Source organism: Pezoporus occidentalis, unplaced genomic scaffold, assembly GCF_034315485.1.
Source record: "Pezoporus occidentalis ecotype Australia unplaced genomic scaffold, CSIRO_AGI_Poc_V1 ctg102, whole genome shotgun sequence".
NCBI classification, from domain to species: domain Eukaryota; kingdom Metazoa; phylum Chordata; class Aves; order Psittaciformes; family Psittacidae; genus Pezoporus; species Pezoporus occidentalis.
In genome coordinates, this window is record NW_026912801.1 from 1,785,006 (window position 1) to 1,808,999 (window position 23,994).

The 23,994-nt window shown below is 57.6% G+C and overlaps 3 protein-coding genes across 4 annotated transcripts; 2 read left to right on the forward strand and 1 right to left on the reverse strand.

The window, feature by feature from the left end:
• Positions 1-1,987: 1,987 nt before the first annotated feature.
• Positions 1,988-7,132, forward strand: ASPHD2 (aspartate beta-hydroxylase domain containing 2). Its single transcript, XM_062615688.1, has 3 exons — positions 1,988-2,992; positions 4,907-5,020; positions 5,760-7,132. The coding sequence occupies exons 1-3, from the start codon at positions 2,185-2,187 to the stop codon at positions 5,867-5,869; spliced, it is 1,032 nt and encodes a 343-aa protein (XP_062471672.1). The 5' UTR covers positions 1,988-2,184; the 3' UTR covers positions 5,870-7,132.
• A 2,185-nt stretch (positions 7,133-9,317) lies between these two features.
• Positions 9,318-22,005, reverse strand: HPS4 (HPS4 biogenesis of lysosomal organelles complex 3 subunit 2). 2 transcript variants are annotated; one of them, XM_062615722.1, is made up of 13 exons: positions 21,987-22,005; positions 20,847-20,937; positions 20,251-20,394; positions 19,203-19,310; positions 18,869-18,985; positions 18,647-18,741; positions 17,026-17,098; positions 16,396-16,429; positions 15,675-15,771; positions 14,427-15,324; positions 11,592-11,724; positions 10,998-11,106; positions 9,318-9,565 (listed from the first exon to the last, which is right to left on the reverse strand). In XM_062615722.1, the coding sequence occupies exons 3-13, from the start codon at positions 20,335-20,337 to the stop codon at positions 9,394-9,396; spliced, it is 1,923 nt and encodes a 640-aa protein (XP_062471706.1). In that variant the 5' UTR covers positions 20,338-20,394; positions 20,847-20,937; positions 21,987-22,005; the 3' UTR covers positions 9,318-9,393. The 2 variants fall into 2 exon arrangements, with proteins under 2 accessions (XP_062471706.1, XP_062471700.1); XM_062615716.1 differs by lacking the exon at positions 21,987-22,005 and adding an exon at positions 21,715-21,797.
• Positions 21,840-23,491, forward strand: SRRD (SRR1 domain containing). Its single transcript, XM_062615736.1, has 7 exons — positions 21,840-21,934; positions 22,004-22,044; positions 22,123-22,259; positions 22,333-22,431; positions 22,517-22,671; positions 22,878-22,923; positions 23,207-23,491. The coding sequence occupies exons 1-7, from the start codon at positions 21,840-21,842 to the stop codon at positions 23,429-23,431; spliced, it is 798 nt and encodes a 265-aa protein (XP_062471720.1). The 3' UTR covers positions 23,432-23,491.
• The last annotated feature ends 503 nt before the right edge of the window (positions 23,492-23,994 follow it).

The window sequence follows — 23,994 nt, forward strand, 5'->3', positions numbered from 1 at the left end:
CTCTTACGAGCCTTTCCTCTGGTCTCAGACCGGGGGTGCCGGGGTCAGTGCCTGCCTCGGTGCAGGGTGACAGCATCAAGCCACTCAGCAGCAGGTCCTGGCCATGCAGCACCCATCCGGCGCTGGCGCTCGGGCCCCTGCCCTGTGGAAGGTGGGTTGGGGCAGGGTTGCCCCAGGGCTGCCTGTGCCAGTGCAGGAGGTGGCTGCGTCCCGAAGGGAGGCTCTGCACGAAGCATCCCTGTGCAGATCCTGGCTGCCAGGCCCAGGGCCAGGCAGCTGCACGCAGGCACAGGGGCTCACATCTCTGACTGCTCTCGTGGTCTCCCCCTGGTTCTGCCCCTTTGAGGTGCTGGCAGCAGCCCTGGGAAGCAGTGGGGCTGTGTTTGTGCTGTGCCACCCTTCTAGGGGACCCCGAGGCTGTGGGAGCCCCCAGCTCTGCTCCCTGCACATTGGCTTCATCAGTCGGCTTCTGAAGGAGCCTGGCTGCTGGGCTGCTGCTGTCAGGGCGAGAGCCACCCTGAATACAGATCGTGGCAGGGCTCTGCCAGCATTCCCAGGCATGCTCTGGCCCTACCAAGGAGCAGGGAGGGATTGTGCCGGCCTTAGGGAATACCCCTGGGTCTGGCTGCACCCTGGGAGCCAAGGCCTGGGCTGGAGAAAGCGACGTGTCTGTAGGGATGGGGGGAAGTTACCTTAACATTCCCGGGAGGCTGTGAACGCCACGTGGATTGCTGATCCCGGGATGGGGCACCAGGCAGCGCGCTGCAAGGAATGGATGGAGGGAGGTTACTGTGGGTGTAAAACTGGCCCAAGCCTTGCCCCCAGCCCTGCACCAGGTCCACAGCAGCAGGGGCAGGTCCCAGCCAAAGCTCCACAAGCTGAAGCACATCACCATGGCCAGCAGCAGGGAGATGCACGGTCATTAACAGGCTGCAGGACCTCAGCTGGGAGCGGTTGGATGGTATTTGCCTTCCTTCCCTGCTAATAAACCCATCCTACTCCTCCAATCAGTGCTCCCACCAATGAGCTCCCACGGCATCTCCCTCCCTCCTACCTGTATCATCCTTGTGTTGCTCAGATGAGAGCTGTTTGCTCTGCAGCTCCTGTCAGGCTGCATCCCCCTGCCCTGCCTGGCACAGCACTAGCACACACAGGAACTGGATGGGAGCCCTTGTCCCTCACCCTGCGTTCAGTGCTCTGGGGCAGGTTGTGACCCTCCACGATGCCCAGCCTGAGCATCTGCTCTGTGTGCAGACCTGACCCGTGTTCAGCTGCTTCAGCTGCTGCACAGCAGTGATCACAGGGCTCTCCTCTGGTGCTGGCAGCACACTGAAGGTCAGGGTAGCTCCCAGCATGTTCCCAACCGGGTCTGTGTTTCCCTTCCATTCCTCACCCCCTCTTTGCCTCCCCTCTGGCTGCTCTGAGATGCCCAGGGATGGAGCATGGGGTGAGCAAACATCAGTCGTGGGTTTGAGGAGCTGAAGCATCTTTTACCTGGGCTCCCGTGTCCCCGAGTGCCCTCATCCTGCTGGCCGAGCCTGGGCTCCTGCATCCCACCTCAGGGCTGTCAGCTCGGTCTCTGGAGGGAGAATCACTTCAGTGCATTTAGATCAAGGAGATAAACTGATGTGCTGCTCCATAGGGCTGTGAAGTGTTCCCAGCTTTGCCCTGCTGCCTCGTCAGCCAGGTTTCAGATTTGATAAGGCAGGAATGGAGGAGGGAAACTGGGGAGAGCAGGAGGAGACATCATTGCCCAGGGGTGGTGGGAGCGAGGGGTGAGAAAGATCTTCCCCCTTATTTTCCATCTGGGTATTTGTGGAGGATGCTGTTGGGAGGGATGGGGGTTTCTCAGCATGGGCTGATGTTGGGCTCTTGGGTTCCTTATCCATCATCCCCCACAGGAACCGGTGCCCCCGGCTGCAGGGTCCGCGGGGGGAAGCTGCCTCCCTGACTCCTCCGGGTTTCTCTCCCCAGAGCCTCCCTCAGGATGATGGTGCCAGGAGCACCGGTGGGGACCCTCCCGGCACATCACTGCTGACCCCCTGGGCTTTCCCTGGCGCTGCTGCTGCTGCTGCTGCTGCCCATGCCGGGCTCCCGCTGCCCCATGGCAGCCCCGGCGCCGCTGCACCGTGTGGGTGCCCCTGAGGCCCTCGAGCTCTGAGCGCCGCGCGCCGCCGCACCACCATGTCCATGGAGTGGCTGCTGGACTGGAGCTGGTCCCTGGACGGGCTCAGGGATTTCATCGCCACCGGCATCCAGTCCTTCCGGGACTGCGACGCCACGGCCCTGGCCGCCGTCGCCTGCCTGCTGGTGCTCTTCCTGTGGTACTGCTACCACGTGGGGCGGGAGCAGCCCCGCGCCTACGCCACCGTCAACGCCCTGATGCAGAGCGCCGAGGCCAACGGCGTGCAGAACGGGTTCGTGTTCTGCCACGCGCCCGAGTGCGCGCGCTGCACGCACCACGACGGCCTCAACCAGAAACTCTACCACAACCTGCAGGAGTATGCCAAGCGCTACTCCTGGTCCGGCATGGGCAGGATCCACAAGGGCATCCGCGAGCAGGGCCGCTACCTCAACAGCCGGCCCTCCATCCAGAAGCCTGAGGTCTTCTTCCTGCCGGACTTGCCCACCATGCCCTACTTCTCCCGGGACGCTCAAAAGCACGACGTGGAGTTGCTGGAGCGCAACTTCCAGACCATCCTGTGCGAGTTTGAGACCCTCTACAAAGCCTTCTCAAACTGCAGCCTCCCGCAAGGATGGAAAATGAACAGCACGGCCAGCGGGGAGTGGTTCACCTTCTACCTGGTGAACCAGGGCATGTGCGTGCCCAGGAACTGCAGGAGATGCCCACGGACGTACCGCTTGCTCGGGAGCCTTCGCACCTGCATTGGCAACAACGTCTTTGGGAACGCGTGCATCTCCGTGCTGAGCCCGGGCACCGTCATCGCCGAGCACTACGGGCCCACCAACATCCGCATCCGCTGCCACCTCGGTGAGTGCCCGGCGGGGGTCATCCTGCCCCCAGTGGTGCGGGGGGTGCCCGGATCCCAGAAAGGCCTCTGGTACCCTGAGATCGCGGAATCCCATGGTTTGGGTGGAAGGGACCTTAAAGCTCACCCAGCTCCAACCCCTGCCACGGGCAGGGACCCCTGCCACTGGAGCAGCTTGCTCCAAGCCCCTGTGTCCAACCTGGCCTTGAGCACTGCCAGGGATGGGGCAGCCACAGCTTCTCTGGGCACCCTGTGCCAGCGCCTCAGCACCCTCACAGGGAAGAGCTTCTGCCTAAGAGCTCAGCTCAGTCTCCCCTCTGGCAGGTTAAAGCCGTTCCCCTTGGCCTGTCCCTACGGGCCCTTGTCCAAAGCCCCTCTCCAGCTTTTCCCTTAAGGGGGCCACTAATTGCATCCCCAGGATGAGCTCAGGTTTGCTGTGCTTTGGCCTGAGGGTGGTTTGGGGCTTGGGCAGCAGCATCCTCCCTAGCAGAGGCTGGTGCTCAGTGCCCGACCTCCCCACGGTGCCCGGCTCAGCCCTGTGAGCGTTTCAGCTCCTCCTCCTGCCAACCGGGGCTCTTGCTGCTGCGAGATTCGGGGGTCTTGGGATTCCGGGTGCTCCCCGGGAGATGTGAGCAAAGATCCTGCTTTGGTGCGGCTCCAGATGGGGAGTCCCGGGGTATCCCCTCGGGTGCTGGGCGCTGGATGGTGGCACCGGGATGGGAGCTCCTGCAGGCACAGATGGCAGGACTGGAACCGGCACAGAGCGTGCCGGGGGAGGCACCGCACGGGCCCTGCTGGCAAACACCGACCGCGGCACAGCCAGCTCCTGGGTAAACACGCTCCGGCAGCGACTGCCCATTTATCCACAATGGGAAGCAGCCTGGAGAGCGGATCCGGGGAGCGTTCCAGGCCTGGGGACCTGGGCAATGGCTCTGCCCTCGCTCTGGGGCGCTGGGGACATGCGTCCCCTTTGAAAGGGGCTGGGAGCGGTTCCTGGGGGGGGACCAATGGCTCAGACCTGCCCCGGCAGCAGCACGGGACTGGGATCAGCTCTAGGGCTGGAGCAGCATGACCTGGAGAGATGAGCAATGCGGATCATCCCCTTGTCCTTCCATGTTTTCCAGCTCCAGCCAGGACACAGCACCGTGCCTGGGACACGCTGACATCCCCATCTCAGTGCTGGGATCAGCTCTTGCGGTGCCCAGGACACGGATGCATTTCGGAGACAACCTGGCCTCTGATGCCAGATCACTCTGCAGGGCTAAAGCATCCATCAGTGCAGGCAAGGGCCTCTGCAGGGTTCACTCCAACCCTGTGACTGCTGCTGAATGCACTGGGCCATGCTCAGGCTCCAGCTCTGCCCCTCCAGGGGCCGGGCAGCATCCCCCAGGCACGGGTGCCATGGAAGGCTGCAGGCTCAGCTCCTCCTTTCCAGCTGGAGATGCTCCAGCTGAGGCCATTGTGCAGGGAAAAGGCTTTGGTGTTTGACGGCTTTGAAGCATCCATGAGGAAAGCAGAGCAGCTTCTGTGCTCCCAGCTCTCCCAGGCAGGTTGAGCCCCTGCTGCGCTCGCTGGGCTTTGGCATCCCTTTGAGATCCGTTCCTGCTGTGTTGTTACCAGTTATGATTCACGTGAGCTCTGACCCCTTTCTCCACCATGGCAGCATCCCTGGGGCAGGGTGACTGCACCAGCTCCAGAGCCGCCGGTGCTGCAGGGTGATGGGATCAGCCCTCAGGCTGGCCTGGGTTGCACTCGTGCTTTTAGGGACAGACCCATTTTATTTCCCAGGTTGTCCTGCCCATGGAGAGCCTCTTCCCCACGAGGGGTTTGCAATGGAGCTCCCTGTTCCCATTCCAGGGCTGCTCCTCATCGCAGGGAGCCCGCCCTGACCCTGTCCTCTCTCTGTGTGCACCAAGGTCTGAAGACACCCAGTAACTGCGAGCTGGTGGTGGGGGGCGAGCCCCAGTGCTGGGCCGAGGGCCGCTGCCTGCTCTTTGATGACTCCTTCCTGCACACGGCGTTCCATGAGGGTAAGTGAACCCCAAGGGGGCTCACGGTGTCCTGCGCCGGTGCCGTGCCGGGGCTTGTGATCCTCCAGGGCTGGGCAGTGCAGCTCAGGCTCCGGTGCTGCAGCTGCAGCATCCTCAGAGCATTCGCACAGCTGCATCAGCCCAGCACTGACGTGCCCGCGGTGCCTTTGTCTCCTGTGCAGGGAGCGCAGCTTCCCGGCAGCCTGTTCCGCCTCTCCCATCACTGACAGAGCCCGTTCCGCTCCAGCTCTCCCGGATTAACCGGCATTAGCGGCTGCTGGCGCAAACAGCCTCCGGCAGAGCTGCTCTGCGCAGGGGAGCCTGCGTGTGGAGACGGGGAGAACAGAAGCTGTGGCTCCCACATCAGCCCTGCTGTGGGACTGGGAAGCGCTGCTCAGTGCAGAGCCGTGGGGCTGGGAAGGCTGGAACAGCGCAGCAGCAGCTCCCTGCAGGGCTCTGAGATGCAGTTGTGAGGAGGGCGAGCTCAGCATCCTGCCTGCGATGGGAAACCTCCGGGTCTGATTGCCCAGAGCTCTGCCAGGAGGCCCTGACCCTGCGCTGGAGGCGCTGGGCTCCCAGTAAGCAGCGGTTCCAGTGCTTACTGGGACCTGGCCCTGTACTAGCTCACGCTCCGGGTACAAGCAGCAGCCTCCCAGCACGGCGCCCATCACCCTTGTGCCGGGGCGAGCATCATCCCACGGCAGCCGGAGCGCAGCCTCACCGTGTGTTTCCCTCCCAGGTCCCCCCGAGGAGGGTCCCCGCGTGATCTTCATGGTGGACCTGTGGCACCCCAACGTGGCCGCCGCTGAGCGCCAAGCCCTCGACTTCATCTTCGCGCCGGGACGATGATGGCGCTGGCCGGGGCTGTGGGTTCCAGGGCGGCCGGGCCAGCTCGGCGCCGGCACCAGACGGGAGCTGCCTCCCGGCGCACGGCCTCGGGTCCGGGCTCTTGTAAATGGAAACTGCGACGTGTCCCCGCGCCCATCCCTCCCCTCCATCATCGGCTTCAGGGATTCTTTTCGCCTTCCCTCCGTGGTTCAGCTGCAGCACCACTCCCCTGCGTGTTCCGTTGCTACTGTGTTTTGCGGTGTTCAGAAGTAGAGTAACAAAGCCAAGGGTGTTCGTTTGAATGTGATGATGTAAAACTTCTCGTGGCCATCAACCAAAAACCCAACACACGCACACACAAACCCCAGGACAGCAGCCCAGCCCTGGCCCTGGCTTGGTCACAGTCCCTCCATGGACGGACAGATGCTGGGGGCTATAGGGGTCATAATGCATTCCCCAAGGCAGGGGCTGCTCCGTTGGGGTGGGTGAGGCAGTGCTCTGCCCACAGAGAGCTCCTGCACCATGATCCCAAGGGCTCCTGCTTCCTCTTCTTCCTGCTCTTTAATCTGAACCGAGGGTGTTATCGGTTACCAAACTCCCTTCCTCTCTTTATCTGCAACCTTGGGCTGCCACAGCTGGAGCTGGGCAGCCCCTGCGAGGGCAGGATGCTGTCTGGAATGTGGCGCAGGGCTTTTGTTTCCCATAGGCTAAGGCCAGGGAAGAAAGGAGACGAGCTTCCCTCTGCTGCTCCATCTTCTTTCCTCAAGCCAGGGCAAGTGTACAGAGGCAGCTCACACAGACCTGACAGCAAAGGGAAGGTTTCCAAAGGCAGAGGCCCCAGTGTCCTGCGCACACAACAACCAACACGCTTCTCCCAAAGGCCCCCAGCACCCAGGGTGTGTTTGGGGCTCCCAGGGTACGGAGCTACCATAGGGTTTATAACACAGCACCCATGAAGCACAGCCTGTGATGCTCACCCCATCCTGCACCTCTGCTCAGGAGGTGGCTCCAGGGAGCCTGCGGGGAGGGAACGCAGCCCCTTCCCAGCACGGTTTCTGGACAGGTTTTTCAGTGATTGGATGCAGGATAAGGCAGAGATTTCAGATACATCCGAGATGGTTTTTACACCTGTCCTGTTACAGACTATCTGACGTGCATGATTTCTACACGCATCGACTGCCCGGTGCCAGACCCTGCGGGAGCCGGTCACTGGCTCAGCGTTCGGCACCATTCATACAGTGGTGGATAAGCAAAGATTATCAATAAACAGTTGTGCTGAAAACAGACCGGGCTCTGCCTGCTGCTGTAACGAGTCACTCGCTGCGGGGTTGGATCCTGCTTCCTCCTGCAGCTCGGCAGGAGCTGGTGGGGAGAAATGCCTGGAAAAGCGGAAAGGCAGGAGCTGCAGGCTGCGATGGGGCCGGTTTCAAACAGCCACTCTGCAATACAACCATTAAGTCAAGGGCCTGGAACTCTTCACCGGCCTACCCCAAGACAACTTTCCTCTTGACAAAGGACAGCAATAGGTCCTGGTGGCCAGATGCAGCTCAAGAAGCAGGAAGGGAAGAGAGCAGCCCCAGCTGTTCCACTGCCGACAGACGGCACAGCAGATTGTAGTGGAAGATCCCTGACAGCAGGCAAAAGCATCTATTTTGTGCTTTGCTGCTGTGCCAAAACTCCCTCCTGTCCCCCTCAGGCTTTTCCTTCAACTTCTTCGTGTTTCCCAATGGAGCTCCCAACCGCTTCCCAAACACCCAGTGAGGAGCCAGCAGGATCTCCCTTGGGGGAGCAGAGCAGCCCGGAGCTGCCTCCCTGCTCCTCCTGGCAGCCCAGGGCTTCCTCATCTCACCTCCGGAGCATCACTGAGGGAGCCTGGACTGGGGCTGCTGAGCAGGCAGAAAGGAGGTGGGGGAGGATGTCAGAGGAACCCAGAGCATCGCAAGACGGCTGCAGCACACAAGCATCTCCCCTCCTGCCTTCTCCCACCTCCACATCCCTCACCTACACGGTGCCTCTCTGTGCTGCACTCCAGAGCTAGAGCAGCTTGTCCACAACTGTCTGTCACCACAGCAGGAGGGCTCCTGGCTGGCTGCAGCTCAGGCTTCCCAAGGCGCATTCCCACCCACACTGCTGTTATCCAGAGCAAGCAGCAGCAGGAGCAGTGTCACGAGCATTCCTGCTGCTCAAACACCTCCTCCGCTGCCAGGGGGGAAGGCAGAGGCAATCCCTGCCCAGGCAGCCCTGAGCAGGCAGCCGGCTCTTCCCCCGGAGTCCCTGCCTGTCCCCGCAGCCGAGCTACCTCAGGAATCCCCCACTGTCCCAGGGGAACAAGCTGTGAGGACGGTGACTGCTGGGGCCAGCTCCTGGGGTGCCCTGCTGACTCCACACGAGTCTTCTCACCACGATAAAGTAACGCACCGACCTCCAGCACTCCTCATGTATCACCTGTAACAACCGGGGCTGCTGCTCAGCCCCACCAGCACAGGAACCAGGAGGAACGGGTCACTCAACCCCAGCCCTCACACCAGGAACCACAACACAACCCAGCAGTAAGTGGGACTCTGGCCACTGACACACAGAGCTTGGATGAGTCTTGAAGACTCTTTTATTGTCACAGTGATGTGTATGTAAGGGCAGGCTCTGAACCAGCACAGACACAGGTGTCCATCACCCGGGTCTAAGCAGCCATCACCAGCCATGGCAGGGACACGGGAAGAGAAGAGCTGCTGAGGAGCCAGAAACCCTCTTTGGTCCCATTAGCTTAAGGAGCTCCTACTTGCCCTCTGTCAACAGAGCACAGACACACTGAGCAGCGAGAGCCAGGAGGTGAAACAAGGCCCTCCAAGAGGAGGGAGGGGAGGAGGAGGGCAGGATTCATACCACCATCCCCATGGACCTGTGAGAGGCCGGCAAGCTACAGCTGCACGGGGCAGCAGGGCAGGCAGTGCTGGGCTGCACCATCAGCAGCCAGGCAGTGAGGAGGGACAAGGATCAGCTACAGGATAAAAACCTCCTGACAGTGCCTGTAGGAGGGTTAGGGGTTTTGCAGCACTTGTTCTTTTCCAGTTAATCTGAGACCATGCAGGCTCCATTAACCAAGGTAAGGCAGGGGAGCAATTCTATGGATTAAGATATAAATAAAGCCCCAGTCTGACCAGGGCAAGTAGGCACAGATCTCCAGGCAGAGGCAATGTCTGACAACTGCCCCATAGCACAGCGTCTGTGTAGCTTAGAGCAAGAAGAGGTTTTCCTTTAGGTCAAGGCACTCCAGGAGTCTCTGCCCGTGGCAGCAGAGCATCATGAACAGAACCAGAGTCAATGTAAACCACGCACCTCAACACAGGTAATGTCTATCTTCAGGCTTTGGTAAGTACTAATGTCAATACCACCCTACACCAGCACAGGGCAATGAGAGTGCCCCATGCTCAGGGCAAGGCAGGCTGGAGACCCCATGCACACAGCCTGGAGCAAATGGCTTTGAGATCCTATTGACTGGAGCTGAACGACCTTTCCACAGGGGCCGAGACCGGCCCCAGCGCATCAGTTCAGAGCAGGTTCACCCCGTGCTTCAGCAGCTTCTGCTTGGCCTTGCTGGGCAGGCTGAAGGCGCTGTCGTGAGGGTTGGGGACGCCCGAGTTGCGGAGGGGAGCACCCAGCTGCTGGAAGTAGGTTTCCTGGACGGGGTTCCGGCAGGCGTACACGGCCGTGGCGGCGTTCCTGCAGGCAGGAGAGGAGGCACCTCAGGATTCAGAGCTCCGTGCAAGCTCCACCGCAGCTCACTGGGCTGGGCACTGGGATGCTCACAGCACACTGGACTCCCAGCTATGCAGAGGCACTTTCAGGTCCTCAACAAAGGAACACAGAGCTAAAATGGCACTAAACCCTTGCAGGAGGGCACAGGGAACCAGACCCGGCATCCTAAAGTGTCCTATGTCACATCCTCTGTGACCCCCTCAGCAGCACTAACACCCACGCACGCGGCCACCTTCTGCCCTTGCTGGCAGAGCAGCCCAGTACATCAATAGCAGGTAAAGTGCTCCTTGTGCCTAAGACCCCTTCTCTCCTGGAGGAACCTGTCTCGCTGCTGCTGCCCACAAGCAAATCACAGCACAGGCTCTTTAGCTGCACCTAATGAAGCTCAGTCAATAGTCAGATACTATAAGCATGAAACTGAAATTCCCCACTCAGTATTCACCTGCAAGAGGGCTGGCAAGGAGCAAAGCAAGGGACTCTCCATTCCCTCAATGGAGGAAAGCAGCAACTGATATGTTTGCTGACACCCTTCTGTAACAACTCTCCATGAAAGCAAGCAGTTTTAGTCATCTTGTTACTCAGGCTGATTCACACATGCAGTTGCTTTTTTTGGGGCAACACAGAATACGCCAGCTTAGCTGGTGGAGGATTTAAGGAGCCAGTGAAACTAATGCTAAGCACGGAGATCTCCTGCACTGAGCGTATGATTCACATTCCCTTGGCAAGCTGCGTCGGGGAAGTGAAAGTGTAATTCCCAGAAGCATCTTTATTTCATCATGTTTTGGACAAACAGGCACGGCCAAGCAAGCGGATTCTCTGTGTGCTCCCAACAGAGCAGTGTTCCCGGGATCACCTACCGGAGCGGGGAGAGCAGGAGTATGAGCTCGGCTGTGGCTGCGATAAGAACATCTTGCCTGGTGCATTACAATTGAGTTTGCCACGCACGTTACAGCGTGTTTCCAACCCAACAAGCCATGCAAGAAAACAAAACCTAGGTTGCCAATTCTGGGTGCCTTTGGCTCCCAGCCGAGACGCACATTTATTAGGAGCAGTTATATTTAACACTGCGCCTTAGAACCTTATGGCGCCAGGAACTGGCAATATTCTAGCACTGTATCTTCATCCAAACCCATGGCACAACCCAGCTCTGCCTTCCCTTCACCGGCCTTGGCGGCACTCTGGCCTCTCAACATCCAGATCACACTACGGGCAGAATGTTAAGTATCTAAAAAGCAAGCCTCAGGGAATAAGGTGACGTGAGTGCCCCTTGGCAAGAGACACCGGTGTGACTACAGCGTGTGCCAGCCCTGGGAGAGGGGCTCCCCTCTTCTGCCCCTCCGTGTGGCATGCAGCACTGCTGGGGCTGGAGGAGGAGGGAGTGCTGAGCACAGCTTACCGAACGATCACCTCTGAGGCAGTGGGAAGCTGGCTGAAGTCGGAGTGGATCAGCGTGGCAGCTCTCAGGAAGTGCCGATCCAGCGGGCCGGGCACGTGGGGCAGGTTGGCTGCAGAACAGGAGTGAGGTGGGGGGGGGTTAAAATCCTGCTCTGCAGGAGCCTGCCCCACTTTACCGAGCAGGAAAGGCTGCGGACCTCTCCCACAGAGCCTGGAAATCTGCAGAACAGAGAGGGGCAACCCCAAAATCCCAGTGTGACCGAAGCAAAACCAGGGACTTGCACCACGCTCACATGCACAAACCAAAGCCCTGGGGTACCTCTCCCCACAGGTACACCCATCAGAGGGGTGACAAGAACGCCTGAGACCTGGGCCCCCGAGGAGCACTGGGGCTCCTCTCCTCCCCTAAAGCACTTCTAGGCTGGAAAGAGCCAGGACACTGCCGGTGGGGCTGCCAGAAAAAGGGAAACCCTAGAATGAGCTGGAGCAGTTCACATGGGGCTTTCTGCAGGTCTGTGGCCTATAGCAAGTTGCCTGAAGCATGGGAAAAGGTCACCAGAAACCCTGCCCTCCTCATTCCCCCCTGAAGGCTCACCTGTGAGCACGTTCTGAATGCAGTCATAGTGAGTGAAGCTGTAGGTTGTCTTGGCTGAGGATGAGGAGTCTTTGGGCAGAGTCTCCCTCAGATGAACCTCGAGGCCGTTCAGAGAAGCCAGGCTGCTGTGGTACTGCAGAAAGGGCAAGAAATGGCAAGTGTTAGAGCAGGAGCCCTGCTTGGCCTGGATCAGAGGGAGCTCGGGTGACTGATGTTGATTACAGAGGGACTGAACCCTTCCATGCTCTGCTGCTGCTGCCCAGGAAAGCAAATGAGTCTGAGACCTTACAAGTCAGTGAGAAAAGGGCATTCCAAGCTGGATCTAAGCCATTAAGCCACCTGATGCTATTAATTACAGGAAAATGCAAGACTCCATTAATTTACCATCAAACATTACTCTCCGGGGCTCATTTTCACATCCTAGCCATGACTTTCAGCCACAGGAAGGAGGATTCCTTTGGTGACCAGCCCTTATGACACCAGACAGACAGTACAACATTTGGATGCAGCTTTACCCACTTGGGCTGGATTTAGCTGCCTGCAGTGCTACCCTGCAGCACCCAAGTAAACATCCTAATGGGCACCCAGCCTCTGCTCTGAGCTTCGGGCCAGTGCAGGCTGCAGGCACCAGGCTTCAAGAGAAGGAAGGAAAGAAAAGCCAAGGCAAGAGCCTCATCTGTGGGGTAATGACAGGCCCAGCACGGAGCAATGGACTCACACAACCATGTGCTAACATGAAAGCCAAGCTGCTTTCCTGGCTGTGCTGAGGCTCGCAGGCAGCAGGCAGGGGTCAGGCAGGGCTGGGCAGATTAACTCCATAATCCTCTGCTTTCCCATGCCATGGAGAGGCTGCAGCCTGCACGGATCAGCACTGCCCGACCCCACTGCTCATGGACCAGATTCTCTTCTCTGGGCAGTGAAATGAAGGGGTAAGACCTGAAGAGCCGCAGGAAGGAAGGCTGGAATCCTCCTGATCTGCAGGGAACGTCTGCTCTGGAAGCTGCCTTCCCTGAGGGATGATCAATGCTGTCTGCTCTCCTCAGCCATGCGAGCAGCATATTTTACCCTTCTTTGGTGTCATTCAGGAGCCTCGAAGCGTTCGACAAACATTAACTACAACCCATCTCTGACATCCCCGAGCGCTGAGGCTCATTTTTAACGTACAGATAAACAAAGGAACAGACAGGACGAGGTTATGGCTCAAACCCACCCTGATGCCAGCAGCAGAGCCCAGCTCCACCGCCTCCAACACCACCCCTCCTCCTGGGATGGAGGCGCATGCAATGCAATCCCGGGGCAAGGGGTAATCAGAAGAACCCAATCCCAGCACAACCCAGGACTGTTCTGCTCAGATGAGATCCAAAGCAAGAATATGCGGGATGGAAGCAGCACGTTTGGGAAAAGGGGAACCTGAAGGAACAGGGATTTGTCAGCCCCGGGGCATCACACAAAGGAAAATCAACCGAACTGCAGTGCTCCAGCGCCAGGCTTGAGACTGAATGAACTGAGTGACAGGCTGAGCCAGGCTGGCCCTGTGACGGGAGGAGGACAGTGCAGTGTGTCACTAGCAGAGCTAACCCCCGCAACAAGGCATTCCACACACTAACACATCCTTAGGCGCTCCCTCCCATGGCAGGAGCTGCACAGGCTGCTGGGCATCACACCATCTCTGAGCACAGCCAGGCTGCAGCTGGAGGAGACCCAGAGAACCTCAGAGTTCTTTGCTATAAGGATGACCTTCAGCTCTCAAGACTGCCTGTTATCTCCTCCCACCAGAGAAGAGCTGGTAGAGCAGGAGGTGCCGTGCAGCTGGAGCCAGCAGAAAGGGAACAGGGCACAGTGCCATGCCTGGTGCAGAAGGCCAGGGCTGCCCCTCTGCTGACTGTGCAGCAATCCCCTCCTCAGCACACCAAGCCCCCCATGCTGTGTGGAGGTGGCATCTCCCTGCTCATGAGGGGACCACAGGCACAGCCTCCCAGTCCCAGAGCTCAGGAGGAAAAGGAGCAACCTTGAGGCTGTGCCGATGCTGGGAGCCAGCCTTAGCCTGAGCTTTCCTGCACCTTCCAGTCTGAGAGTAACGGAATTAGGTTGTTCCTATGGCAACTGCATATCAAAGAGGCCTCTGCAGCTTTGACTTGGATCCTGGTAGTGAGGCAGAGGCCAGGCAGCAGCTGCAGATCGATGCTTCTCCGGGAAGCAGGAATGCCAGGGGCCAGCACATCCTTCCCCCACAGCCCCATTAGCTGCACCAGGGCAGCAGGGAAGCCTGGGCACTGCAGCAAATCCCACAGAGTAATGTGGGATTGCTCCAGAACAGCACCTACTTGCAGCGCCCAAAAGGCACAACCAATCCCTCCAAGCCCCTGGGCAGCAGTGCCAGGGGCAGGGGGCTCCACAGCCAGATTTGCACCTCAACAGGAAGGGCTTCAGGGCAGACACCTCTCTGGTGCCTCCAGAGGAGAAGTGTGAAGGCGCAGAGAACAAACCTTGCCTTCCAACCGGCACCACAAACTGCCGGGCTTTCCCAACGCATCTCAAATCCAGCGGAGGCCTCGGCAGCCGGCGGCGCTGTCTGGCGGTCACACCTACACCGCGGCACCGACAGGCAACAGGAGCCTCCCGTGAGACAACGCTCTCACCTCTCGGGCTCGCTGCCTCCCACGCCGCTCTGGTCGCGGTGCTGAGCCTCAAGCCAACCGGCTTTGCCTTGCACAGCACAGAGCAGGTGAGGGAAGAGACGGGAGGTGCGAGGCGATGCTCGCTCCTCGGTTGTCACCCACCACCACCAGGCAAGCAGCAGCATCGCTGCACGTGTGGAAGAGCTTCCCCACTTACCACGTCCTCGATGGAGCTCTGCTCCTCTCGCAGGTGATCTTCAGCCAGGAGGGAGAGCACAAGGCCCTTAACGCAGTGAACGTACAAGCTCATCTGAACTGGTGCGCAGGGTCTGCTGGACTCCGCACCAGCCTGGGCTCCCAGACCGTGCCCCTGAGGTGGGCAGCCCCTGCTCTCTGCTGGGTCACCAGGCAGGCTCTCCTGAGGCTCTGCAGCCAGCAGCCGGCTCCTGCTCTGGAGCTGTGGTTGTACAGCAGTGGCTGGACAGTCCAAACCCTGCACGCTGCCACCAGCTGCACTGCTGCTCTCCCCAGAGACACTTCCTTGGCTCACAGCCCCTTCCTCATCTTGGTCACTCGATTTCCTTCTGCTCAGCTCTCGGGCAGGGGAGCGAGCAGCTGGATTACCACTGCCTGCATGATAGGTCTGGATACTGTTTTGCTCAATATAAGAGTCCAGCGGGGATCTCCTCATGTTGTAACTCTCCTGCTCTTGGCTGTAAGGGTTTGGAAAGAGAAAGCCTTCCAGATATGGACCTGTAGTTTGAGCATATTCAGGAGTGTGGAGTGTGGAAGGGCTTGGCAGCTGCTTCGTGTCTCTCTCTGATGGGAAAGATGCTTTTCTACTGAGCTCTGAGCTTCTGTTGTCTTGTCTGCTCAGTTCTGCAGTTGAAGAGTTCTTTGTACTGGCTTCCATTTCAGGGAAGCCCTTCAAAGGCACAACGGTTGCAAGGCTGCCTGAGTACACAGCATTTTCTGGGGCAGCTGCGCCTGAAGCTTGCTCAGGGGACTCCAGCACAGAGGAGTCTTGGGTTTCAGGAACTCCTGTTGATTCTGAAGCTGCCTGGGAGCGGAGAGCATCCCCCTCCCCTCTAGGGCTTGCTGGGGACATGGATGACCTAGTGGGAGACAAGTTTGCAGTTCTTACACACCTGGTAACACTATCACCTCCTGGCAGCATTCAACAGCTCATCTATTCTCTGCTACAAAGAGCAGCTACCTCGGAAAAGGATGGGCTGAGGTCTAACACAGGTGAACAGCATGGGCCTCTCACACTGCAGGCTCAGGGAGCACCACTCCCTTGTCACAAAGCACAAAGGCTTTAAGCAGCAGCAGAGCTGAGACACAGCAGAAGATGGCAGCTGGTCTGGGGAACAGCTCTGCTTGAGGCTGCTTCGCACAGAGACATGGACACCATGTTAGCTCCCTTGAGGCAAGAGCCTCCCTGTGCGTCACATCCATCCCATACCTGGCCATCCACTCCACGGGAAAGTCTCGGAGCACAGAGACTTCATCTTCTGTTAGGAACACCGGGATGATCCGGACACCCTGCGGCAGTGAGGAATCTGCAGGAGCAATGGGGGTGTGAGGATTAAATAAATATGTGCCAGCATGAAGAAGAGAAGCCAAACTCCATCAACCCAAAGGCTTCTGCAGGAGGGGAAGGCACGCATTCATCCTGCATCCCAGATCACCACCAACTGATCACATCTAACTGGGCAGCATCTTCCCATCCTCCTCATACACTTAATGCCTGATGGTTTCATTTTCCCTTAGTGTTTTCTTCTAACCACCCCGACAGAATAGCTACAAACTGATGCTCAGAAGCAATGACTGAAGGTTTGGCCTGCAAGCATCAGCCATCTGTTTCCAGGGCTCCACCAGTGGCCAACTAGGCACATGGGTAAGTGGAATTAAAGCAGGCATCTTGGGAATCTGCAGAACTGACAACTAAACCCAAAAGAGCAAACTCCTTCACTCAGCCAACTCGTTCTGATTACACAACACCCACTGGCACATGCTGACTAGTGACAGCAACCTCCTCAGGGATATACTCCTGCACCCAGCCAGAGCTTTAACATGAATCCCAGAGAACCAGCTCACGCTCTCCCTGCACAGAGCACAGCCCCAGAGTGTATGCTGCCGCTGGGCACTTGGGACCCATGTGCTGCAGCTGGATGGATGCTCACCAGGCCCCTGCTGCTCCTCACCTCCAGGCTCACCCTGAAAGAAAGGCAGGAATCAGCCCCATGGCGTGACTCAACATTCCATCAGTGCCACCCAGACATCAATCCCAGCCTCCCCGTGATCACAGCACACCCCAGACCATCCCCTTCAGCAAATGCTGTGACTGCTTTACCATGGTGGTTTGTTCCTTGGGTAGCCCTCAGAGTCAAGGGGACTTCCCAAGAACCAAATACCTGAGAGCAAGGACAAATACCACAATTTGCCATTACTGCCTGCTCAGGGCAGAGTAAGAGCACAGGCCTTCCTCATACCTGCTCTTGAGGGCTTTTTTGAAGGAGATCTTGAACCACATAAATAATTACTTTTGACAAGTTTTAACACACAAAAATGGATCTGTGTCACTTTCAGACATTCATGTTGTGTTTTTACCATTAAATGCCTGAAACTTGGCTCAAAAACATCACGTAGATGAGAGTTCATTAATTCAGTAACAAAGATTGAAAAAAGAGCAAATTCCTAGTGCAGAAGCCTTGAACCCTTACTAAATCATAACCAGTAACACGTGACAAGAGCTCCCACATCACATCCTCACATATGATACCTGCACGCAGGGAAGGTGTCCAGCAGCTTACCTGGCCTGGAGCCTCATTGCCTTGGAGGAGAACTTTGGCAGTGAGAGGAGGGGGCAGCTGGGTGCTCACAATCCTGAAAGGACAAAGTCATCCCTGAGCAGTGCCACTTCCCAAAGCTCAGCCACAGACTCCCATCGCTCAGCGCACCAGGAGAGGCGGCACAAGCAGTGATGCTCACACCAGACTTTACTGTACCCTGAGCAACCTGAGGGTGCTGCAAGGCCCCACTGCACAGCTCAGTAACCTCTGGGGAGACACTAAGGTTCCCCTGCACCACCACCTCTCCCAGTCCTGGCAGACACCCCGCAAGGGTCAAGAAGCCAGCCCCAGACACAGGTTGAAGCCAACCCATGGCCACATAAGAGCAACACAGCTGTGTGATCCACAGGACCCCTCGTCTCCTTCTTTCCTTTGGGTCACTGCCACTCTGAATTCAGGCAAACCACCTGCTGGCATCTACTTTGGACCAATAAATGTGGTTTTACTAAGACCTAAACCACAATTCATACAGGCTTCCCACCACACCATGAAGAGCTGTGGGCAGTAGAGAAGACTCAGAGAGAGCAGCCCTCAACACCCTGCAGCACAGGCCCCTTGGATGGGGCTTCCAAAGCCATTCCTGTTCTTCCCATCTACATCTTGAAACCCACATTCTGGAGATCCTCCAAAGACTCTAAGGAGTTTAACTCAAGTACAAAGCCCTTTGCAGTGTTCTAGTAAGATTTAGAGCTCAGAGAACTCATGACATTTGGTGACAATCTCTAGCAGACAGAGCAGAGATACAAATCACACACACTGGTTAGGCAGGAGCAGGACAGGACTCTGTTCAAGTCAGACATCCACGTCCAGTCTAAGGTGCTGCAGTGACTCACTGTGTCCTGCCTGCAAGTCTGAGATCACTCTATTAAACCCGCCTGGCCTGCCTCTGCCAGCCTGGAAAGATGCACACGTTGTGGTTTGTTTCCAGTGCTTGTAAAAGGTGTTACAGGAACAGTTTATGCCAAAGAAAAATGGTGCTTGAATGCTCTTGCCAAGAAATGCTCAGAACTTGCCACCTCCTGTCTTTCAAGGCCACCTTTGAGGCTTTCCTCGATGTCGCTCACATCTGCAGCATCTTCACCTACGGGCAGTGTTCAGCTGAGAGAAGCCAGCACTTCTCATGGGAAATTCTGGCTCATTCCTCTGTGCACTTTCTCTCAGTGCAGACAGCCAACAAGTCAGTCAGAAACACAGACACACACACGTTCAGGAGAACACTAATGGGGAAGAGTAACGTTCACACAGCTTTCTTAACTGACTTCCACCTAAAAAGCCAAAGGAGTTCAGTCTTCATGTCCTGCTGGACAGCAGACAGCAGAGTCTTACTGAAACCCAAACCTTGCATCTCCTCATGCTTCCATTCCTCTCACTTACCAACACAAATAACCACTCACCCTCTGTGACTACACCAGCAGACAGGGACTACCCTGCCTGAAGCACTGATGCTCCTACCAATAAGCAGCAGCTGTGTGCTCAGCTTGGCCCTTTGCCCTGCTCCCTGGATGCCCTCTGGAAGCACAGCCCTGGGAAGGGGCAGATGCAAATTGCAGTTAACCCTTTAGGTAAGGCTGTGGTTACTTACAAACCCTTGTAGAGAATGCAGCCTGCCAAAACATAGGGAGATCGCTGGCAAGTTTGCAAGATGAGAGCTGCTTTCAGTAAAAGCAGGGGGTCCACCTACATGGGGAGAACAGCAGAAGTGAGGCCAGAGAACCCTAGGAAATACTCAAAGCAGCAAATAACCACAAAACCATTGGCATTAAGGCAGCTTTAGAACCAGACACTGCAGAGAACAGGCTCCTACCCTGGTTTTGTCCAGATTCCAGAGAGAATTGAAAATCCTGTGGAGGTCACTGGTGTTTTTCTGGATATGTTCAATGTATCTGTCCCACTGCCTGCTCAGCTCCTCCTGGGGAAGTGCCTGTGGATGACACAAGTGCACATACTGTCACTGCACAGGCCTCGGGGGCCTCCCCACACTACCCTGGAGTAACAGCAGGATGGGACTGGGCACTTTTCCAGTCCCAGTTCTTTGATACATGAGCTGATTCTGCCCCTTGCTAGCAGGAAGGCAGCACGTGTGTGCCTGGGCAGAGCTGGGCCACTATGGGAGCGTTTCAGAAGAGATCTCCATTTACCATGTACGCACGGCGCACAGGCCCGTTGTAGAAGGTGAAGAGGCTGATGAGCTGCTCCAGAAACCGCCGGCAGCTGATGTCAGGGAGCTCCACAGCACAGCCCAGAACCTTTAGGACAGAAAGCCATGAATGAGGTGTGGTTACTGACAAAACCCAGGCGCAGCAGGTGAGAACAACTCTTGTCGCCTCTCAGCGAGTGTCAGAGGCACACAGGCAGCTCTGTGGCAGGCAAACATCCCCCAGATTCACAAGTCAGCTGAAGAGGAAATGCAAAAATACCCACAGAAGAGCCCTGGCACAGACAGGATAAACAAATGATGTCAGAAATCCAGCATTTCAGACACATTCCCTTCCCACAGGAGATGACTGAGCATGGTGCTTTAATGGCCAAGAATGTTTTCCTGAGATGAAGTAATACTCAAATTAACTTATTATTTACAGCTATGGAAACGCTTTCCTTAGGCTCTGAGAGAAACAGAAGCACCAGGAGGAGAGCCTCAGGGAGAGCCCAGCCACTGCCAGTTAAATCAGTCTGACAGGTCCCAGCCCGGCTGCCTGGGGATGGTTTGGAGCAGTTTTATCACAACTCTGCTGCACACTGTTCCTTACACCCTGAATGCTGACACTGACAGAGCTCTGCAGCAGGGAATGCTGAGGGTTAGAAAGAAAGAATAATCAGACTATCACAAACAGGGAGACTGAGTCCTGATTATACGCTGCAGCACACGGATCCTGTTTCCAGCCATCACCAGTAACCCATGGACACACATCAGGATATGGACCTCAGTGTTTTGCAGCCACTGCCAGGCACATCTTATGAAACAGGTTAGGTGTGGACACACAAATGAGGGGTGAACGCAGCTGCAGGTTGCAGTAAGCAATACTTAAGCCACCTTGCAATGCAGGGTTGTGCACGGCAAGTTCTCACCCAGCTCTCCCCAGGTCTACCTGGGTCCATACCCTGGAAGAAAAGCCCTTCTGCTTGCTACAGCAGCTCAGACTCTCGCTGCTTTTGCTCTGTGGCTGCCTGCAGAGCCCCTGCACTCACCCACAGGTAGTCTCCATCCACTACAACTGCAAACTTGAGCTTCCTGAGGCGAATGAGGCTTGGAGGCACTCCGGAAATCTCAGTCATGCAGCGCACCACGCCGGCAATCTGTCCACACAGCAGCTCCTGCTGGTCCGGGACAGTCTGCGGAGGAAGGCAGGGAAGAAACAGGGCCGGTTTCTTTGGTTCTGAAAGGACTTGGAGTAAAACCCGCCACTGTATTCAGGTATAAATAAAAATGAATTATAAGGTCAAGTCAATTCCAAATCAAACAGAGCAGAGCAGGCACTGAAATCATCACTGAGAGCTTATTTAGGGGAACTTTCATCCCTCACGAGTTTATTCCCATCCTCAGGACAGACCTGGACTCTGCTGGATGACCAGAATCCCCAGAGAAGAGGCCATCACCCACACCAAGCTCAGAACCACAACACTTCTCCACCCTGGGTCTGCTGGAGCAGAACTCCTCTCCCCCTGGGGCTGGTTAAATCAAAACCAGACTGAACCCAAAGCCATGCCTGGGAGCCCGATCATTCCTGAACCAGAACCATCAGCACGGACTCACCACGCAGGGATGGAAACAAAAGCAGTGTTACCTGAGGAGGGTAGAAGTAACAAATCCCGGCACTTGTAGGATCTCCTTCTTCCTTCACCTTCGAACCATCGTACAGGAAAAAGTAATTCCACCTAAAACCAAGGCAAAGCATGCACACAAGCGATGGTATGGTTGGAAACACCTCTCTCCATTAGTTCAGGTAGAGCAAGGAGAAGTCGTTACAAAGGAAGAGACGCTGCTCTTACGCCATCACACCGAGTTCAGACACAAAAACGGCACTAAAAAGGCTCCCACCCCTCAAATTTGACCACTTTTGTGGGCTTCACATAGACTCCACAAGCAGCAGAGACACGAGGAAGGAGGCCTGGGCTCGCAGAGCACAGGGAGCAGGTATCGCAGAGCGTTAACCACACGCAGCCCAAGCGCTCCCACAGGCTGCTGCTGTTCATTCGGTCACTGCAGGTAGAGGGGCCTTGGCGAGCACAAGGGGGAGGCTTCCCCCAGAAGGTGGCCTACCCACAGCACCGCTCAGCTCCCAGTTCCAACCACCGCGTGCGGGGTTTTGCCTACCCCTACTGGTAAGGAGCCGGTAAAGAGCTGTTTCTCCCCGTACAGCCCGTTACAAGCTCGGCACACGGCAGCTTCCTGCAGGAGCAGGGGAACGCTGAAGCCAAACGCAAAGGCGACCCAAAGGGGATGCTGAAGCACCAAGTCCCTGCCCGGACAAGGGGACAAGGCCGGATTCAGCCGCCGGCCGCCGCTGCCCGTTCCTGGGGGAGCCGGGGGGTCCCGGGGGTGCGGGTGCTGCTCCCAGCGGGTGAAGGGAGCGCCCCCCGCCCGAACCGGGACAACGCGGCCCAGCCCGGGCCGCACAGGGAAGCGGGGCCGGGGTCGGGGCCGGGTCTCACCAGGGCGCGGGGCCGGGCCCCGCCATCGCTGCCGGGCCACGGCGGTGCCGCTGCGCAGCCCGCTCCTGCCGCCGCCGCTTCCGGTCCCATGACGCCCCACGTGACCGCGCTACGGCGGCCGGGGCATGGCGGCCATGGGCGGGTGGCGGCGGCGGCGGGGCCGGGCGGCGGCGGAGGACGAGGAGGGCAGCGCGGTGCTGCGAAGGCTGCGGGAGGCGCGGTGAGAGCCCGGCCCCAGCCCCGCTGCCCCCGGTGCCGCCGCCCGCGCTGACCCGCGCTCTCCCCGCAGGGACGATCTGCTGAGCTCCGGCTTCTGGGCCGCGAGCGCCGGTGCGTGCGGCGGGGCGGGGGGGAAATGGGCCGCGGCCCGCGCCGCACCGGGTCTGACGCCTTTCTCCGTGCCCGCAGGTGCCGTGCGGGAGCCGCTGGGCCGCAGCGCGGAGCCGCCCGCCCGTTGCGTGTGCTACGGGCTGGGCCGGTTCGGAGCGTGCCCCGCGGCCCGGTACCAACTGGCGTTCCTGCTGCTGCTGCTGGAGGAGCTGCGGGTAGGGCTCCGGTACCGGCGTGGGGGGAACCAGCGATCGGGGGGCCCTGCTCACGCCGCCCCTCTCCCCGCAGGTGCCCCCCGGGCAGTGCTCGCTCTTCGACCCCGTGTTTTCCCCGCGGGAGGCGGCTGCTCTGCGGCAGCTCGGGATGAGGCTGCTCCCCGAGAACGAGGTGAGCGGGGCCCGGCGGGGCTCGGGGGTTGTTACCGTCTGTGCTGCGCTGCTGGAGAGCGGCTGTAGCGTTGTTGGACCCGCAGGAGGGGAAACACGACGTTGAGGGATCAGCCACGGTGTTCTACATGGTGCACTGCGGGAAGGCCCTGTACAACAACCTGCTGTGGAGGAACTGGTCTGCAGAGGCCCTGTCCAAAATGGTCATCATCGGGAACAGCTTCCGAGGGATGGAGGAGAGGTGGGTGTACCTGCGGGAGGGGGGATGAGGCCTCCAGCGCTGCCTTTCTTCCTTTACGCTGTTGTTTCTGACACTGATTTCCATCTTCTGCTCCCTTTCTTGCTGCCTGGTTTGCAGCCATCAGCCACCTCCTCTGTCCCCCACACTGATGTACAATGGCTGGCTGAATTCAGAGTGTTGTCTAATGCTACCTTCTGTCATTCCAGGCTGTTGTCAAGAGTATTGGAGAGAGATTATTCTTATATAGCAAAGGTAAGGGACCCTAGTTTGTTAACATCATGGTTTTGTGTTGGAAGTGTCTTTTATTGAGAAAGGGAGTTAGCTGCACGTGGGAGAGGGTGGGTATTTTTAAGCCTTGTTTCCTGGCTGCCACAATATAAAAATGAATCACTTCAGACTCACTCTTATCTGCAGAATGCACTGCACATGGGTTGAGCTTAACGTAACACCAGCCTCAGCTTCACTGACTCTTAACTGGACTTCTCTGACAAGTTCTTCTCCATCACATGTAACTCTTTCCCCAAATGCTCTCTAGGTTTTGAAAGCGACAGAGGAAGCAGCACTCCCCCCTCATCCTCGCTACCTGGACACCTTCAACGACACCTCCATCCACTGGTTCCCCCTCCAAAAACTGCAGCAAATCTCCCCAGAGGTCTGGGACTTCCTAGAGGAGCCAACGTACCAAGACTGCGAGGACTTGGAGATCATCAGGAGGGAGGATGGAGCTGAGCGCTGTTGCTCTGCTGCCGCTAAGGCCTGAGCCCCTGGGGCCATGGCTCTGCACATGGCAGCTTTGCAGCAAGGCTCAAGCATGGACGTGGTGGTGATAGTTTTGTATCTTATTTAATAAAAGGTAAAGCTGTGCTTTGAGTTATCTCAACGACAGCACATTAATTTAATTAAAACCCACCTCTCACAGGGCAGCAGCACATGGTCTCTGATCTGCTGGGAAAAGGTCCCCTGATGTTCCAGCTCTGGGCTAATGGACAGAGGGGTCCCAGCCCCCATGGGTGGGCACCAGGCTGAGGGAGCCACCAGCACAGCCAGAGAGCAGTGGGATGTGTCCTTGGCCAAGAGGGACAGTAACTTGCTGCCAGAGCAGTGCAGCAGGCACTCTGTCACTGGAGCCCTTGGGGACTTGTCCAGACCAGTCCTCACTCCTGTGCTGTGAGAGCAGAGAATCAGTGCCCACGGTCCCTTCAACACGCTGTCACCAGTGGCAGTTACACAAGCACTGAAACACTTGTTCCTCCTGTCATGCCAACTCCCACGTGTCATTTCATCTCCTGACACTACCTCAGCAGCTCTTCTAGGAAAAAAGTC

Coding starts and splice junctions, on each gene's coding strand:
- ASPHD2 (XM_062615688.1), top strand. CDS start 2,185: ATGTCCATGGAGTGGCTGCTGGACTGGAGCTGGTCCCTGGACGGGCTC. Junction 2,993..4,906: donor CCGCATCCGCTGCCACCTCG/GTGAGTGCCCGG, acceptor GTGTGCACCAAG/GTCTGAAGACACCCAGTAAC. Junction 5,021..5,759: donor GCACACGGCGTTCCATGAGG/GTAAGTGAACCC, acceptor TTTCCCTCCCAG/GTCCCCCCGAGGAGGGTCCC.
- HPS4 (XM_062615716.1), bottom strand. CDS start 21,740: ATGGCGGGGCCCGGCCCCGCGCCCTG. Junction 17,099..18,646: donor TGCATTCTCTACAAGGGTTT/GTAAGTAACCAC, acceptor TTGTCCTTTCAG/GATTGTGAGCACCCAGCTGC. Junction 15,772..16,395: donor TGAGGAGCAGCAGGGGCCTG/GTGAGCATCCAT, acceptor TTGCTCCTGCAG/ATTCCTCACTGCCGCAGGGT.
- SRRD (XM_062615736.1), top strand. CDS start 21,840: ATGGCGGCCATGGGCGGGTGGCGGCGGCGGCGGGGCCGGGCGGCGGCG. Junction 22,045..22,122: donor CTTCTGGGCCGCGAGCGCCG/GTGCGTGCGGCG, acceptor CCGTGCCCGCAG/GTGCCGTGCGGGAGCCGCTG. Junction 22,672..22,877: donor TTCCGAGGGATGGAGGAGAG/GTGGGTGTACCT, acceptor CTGTCATTCCAG/GCTGTTGTCAAGAGTATTGG.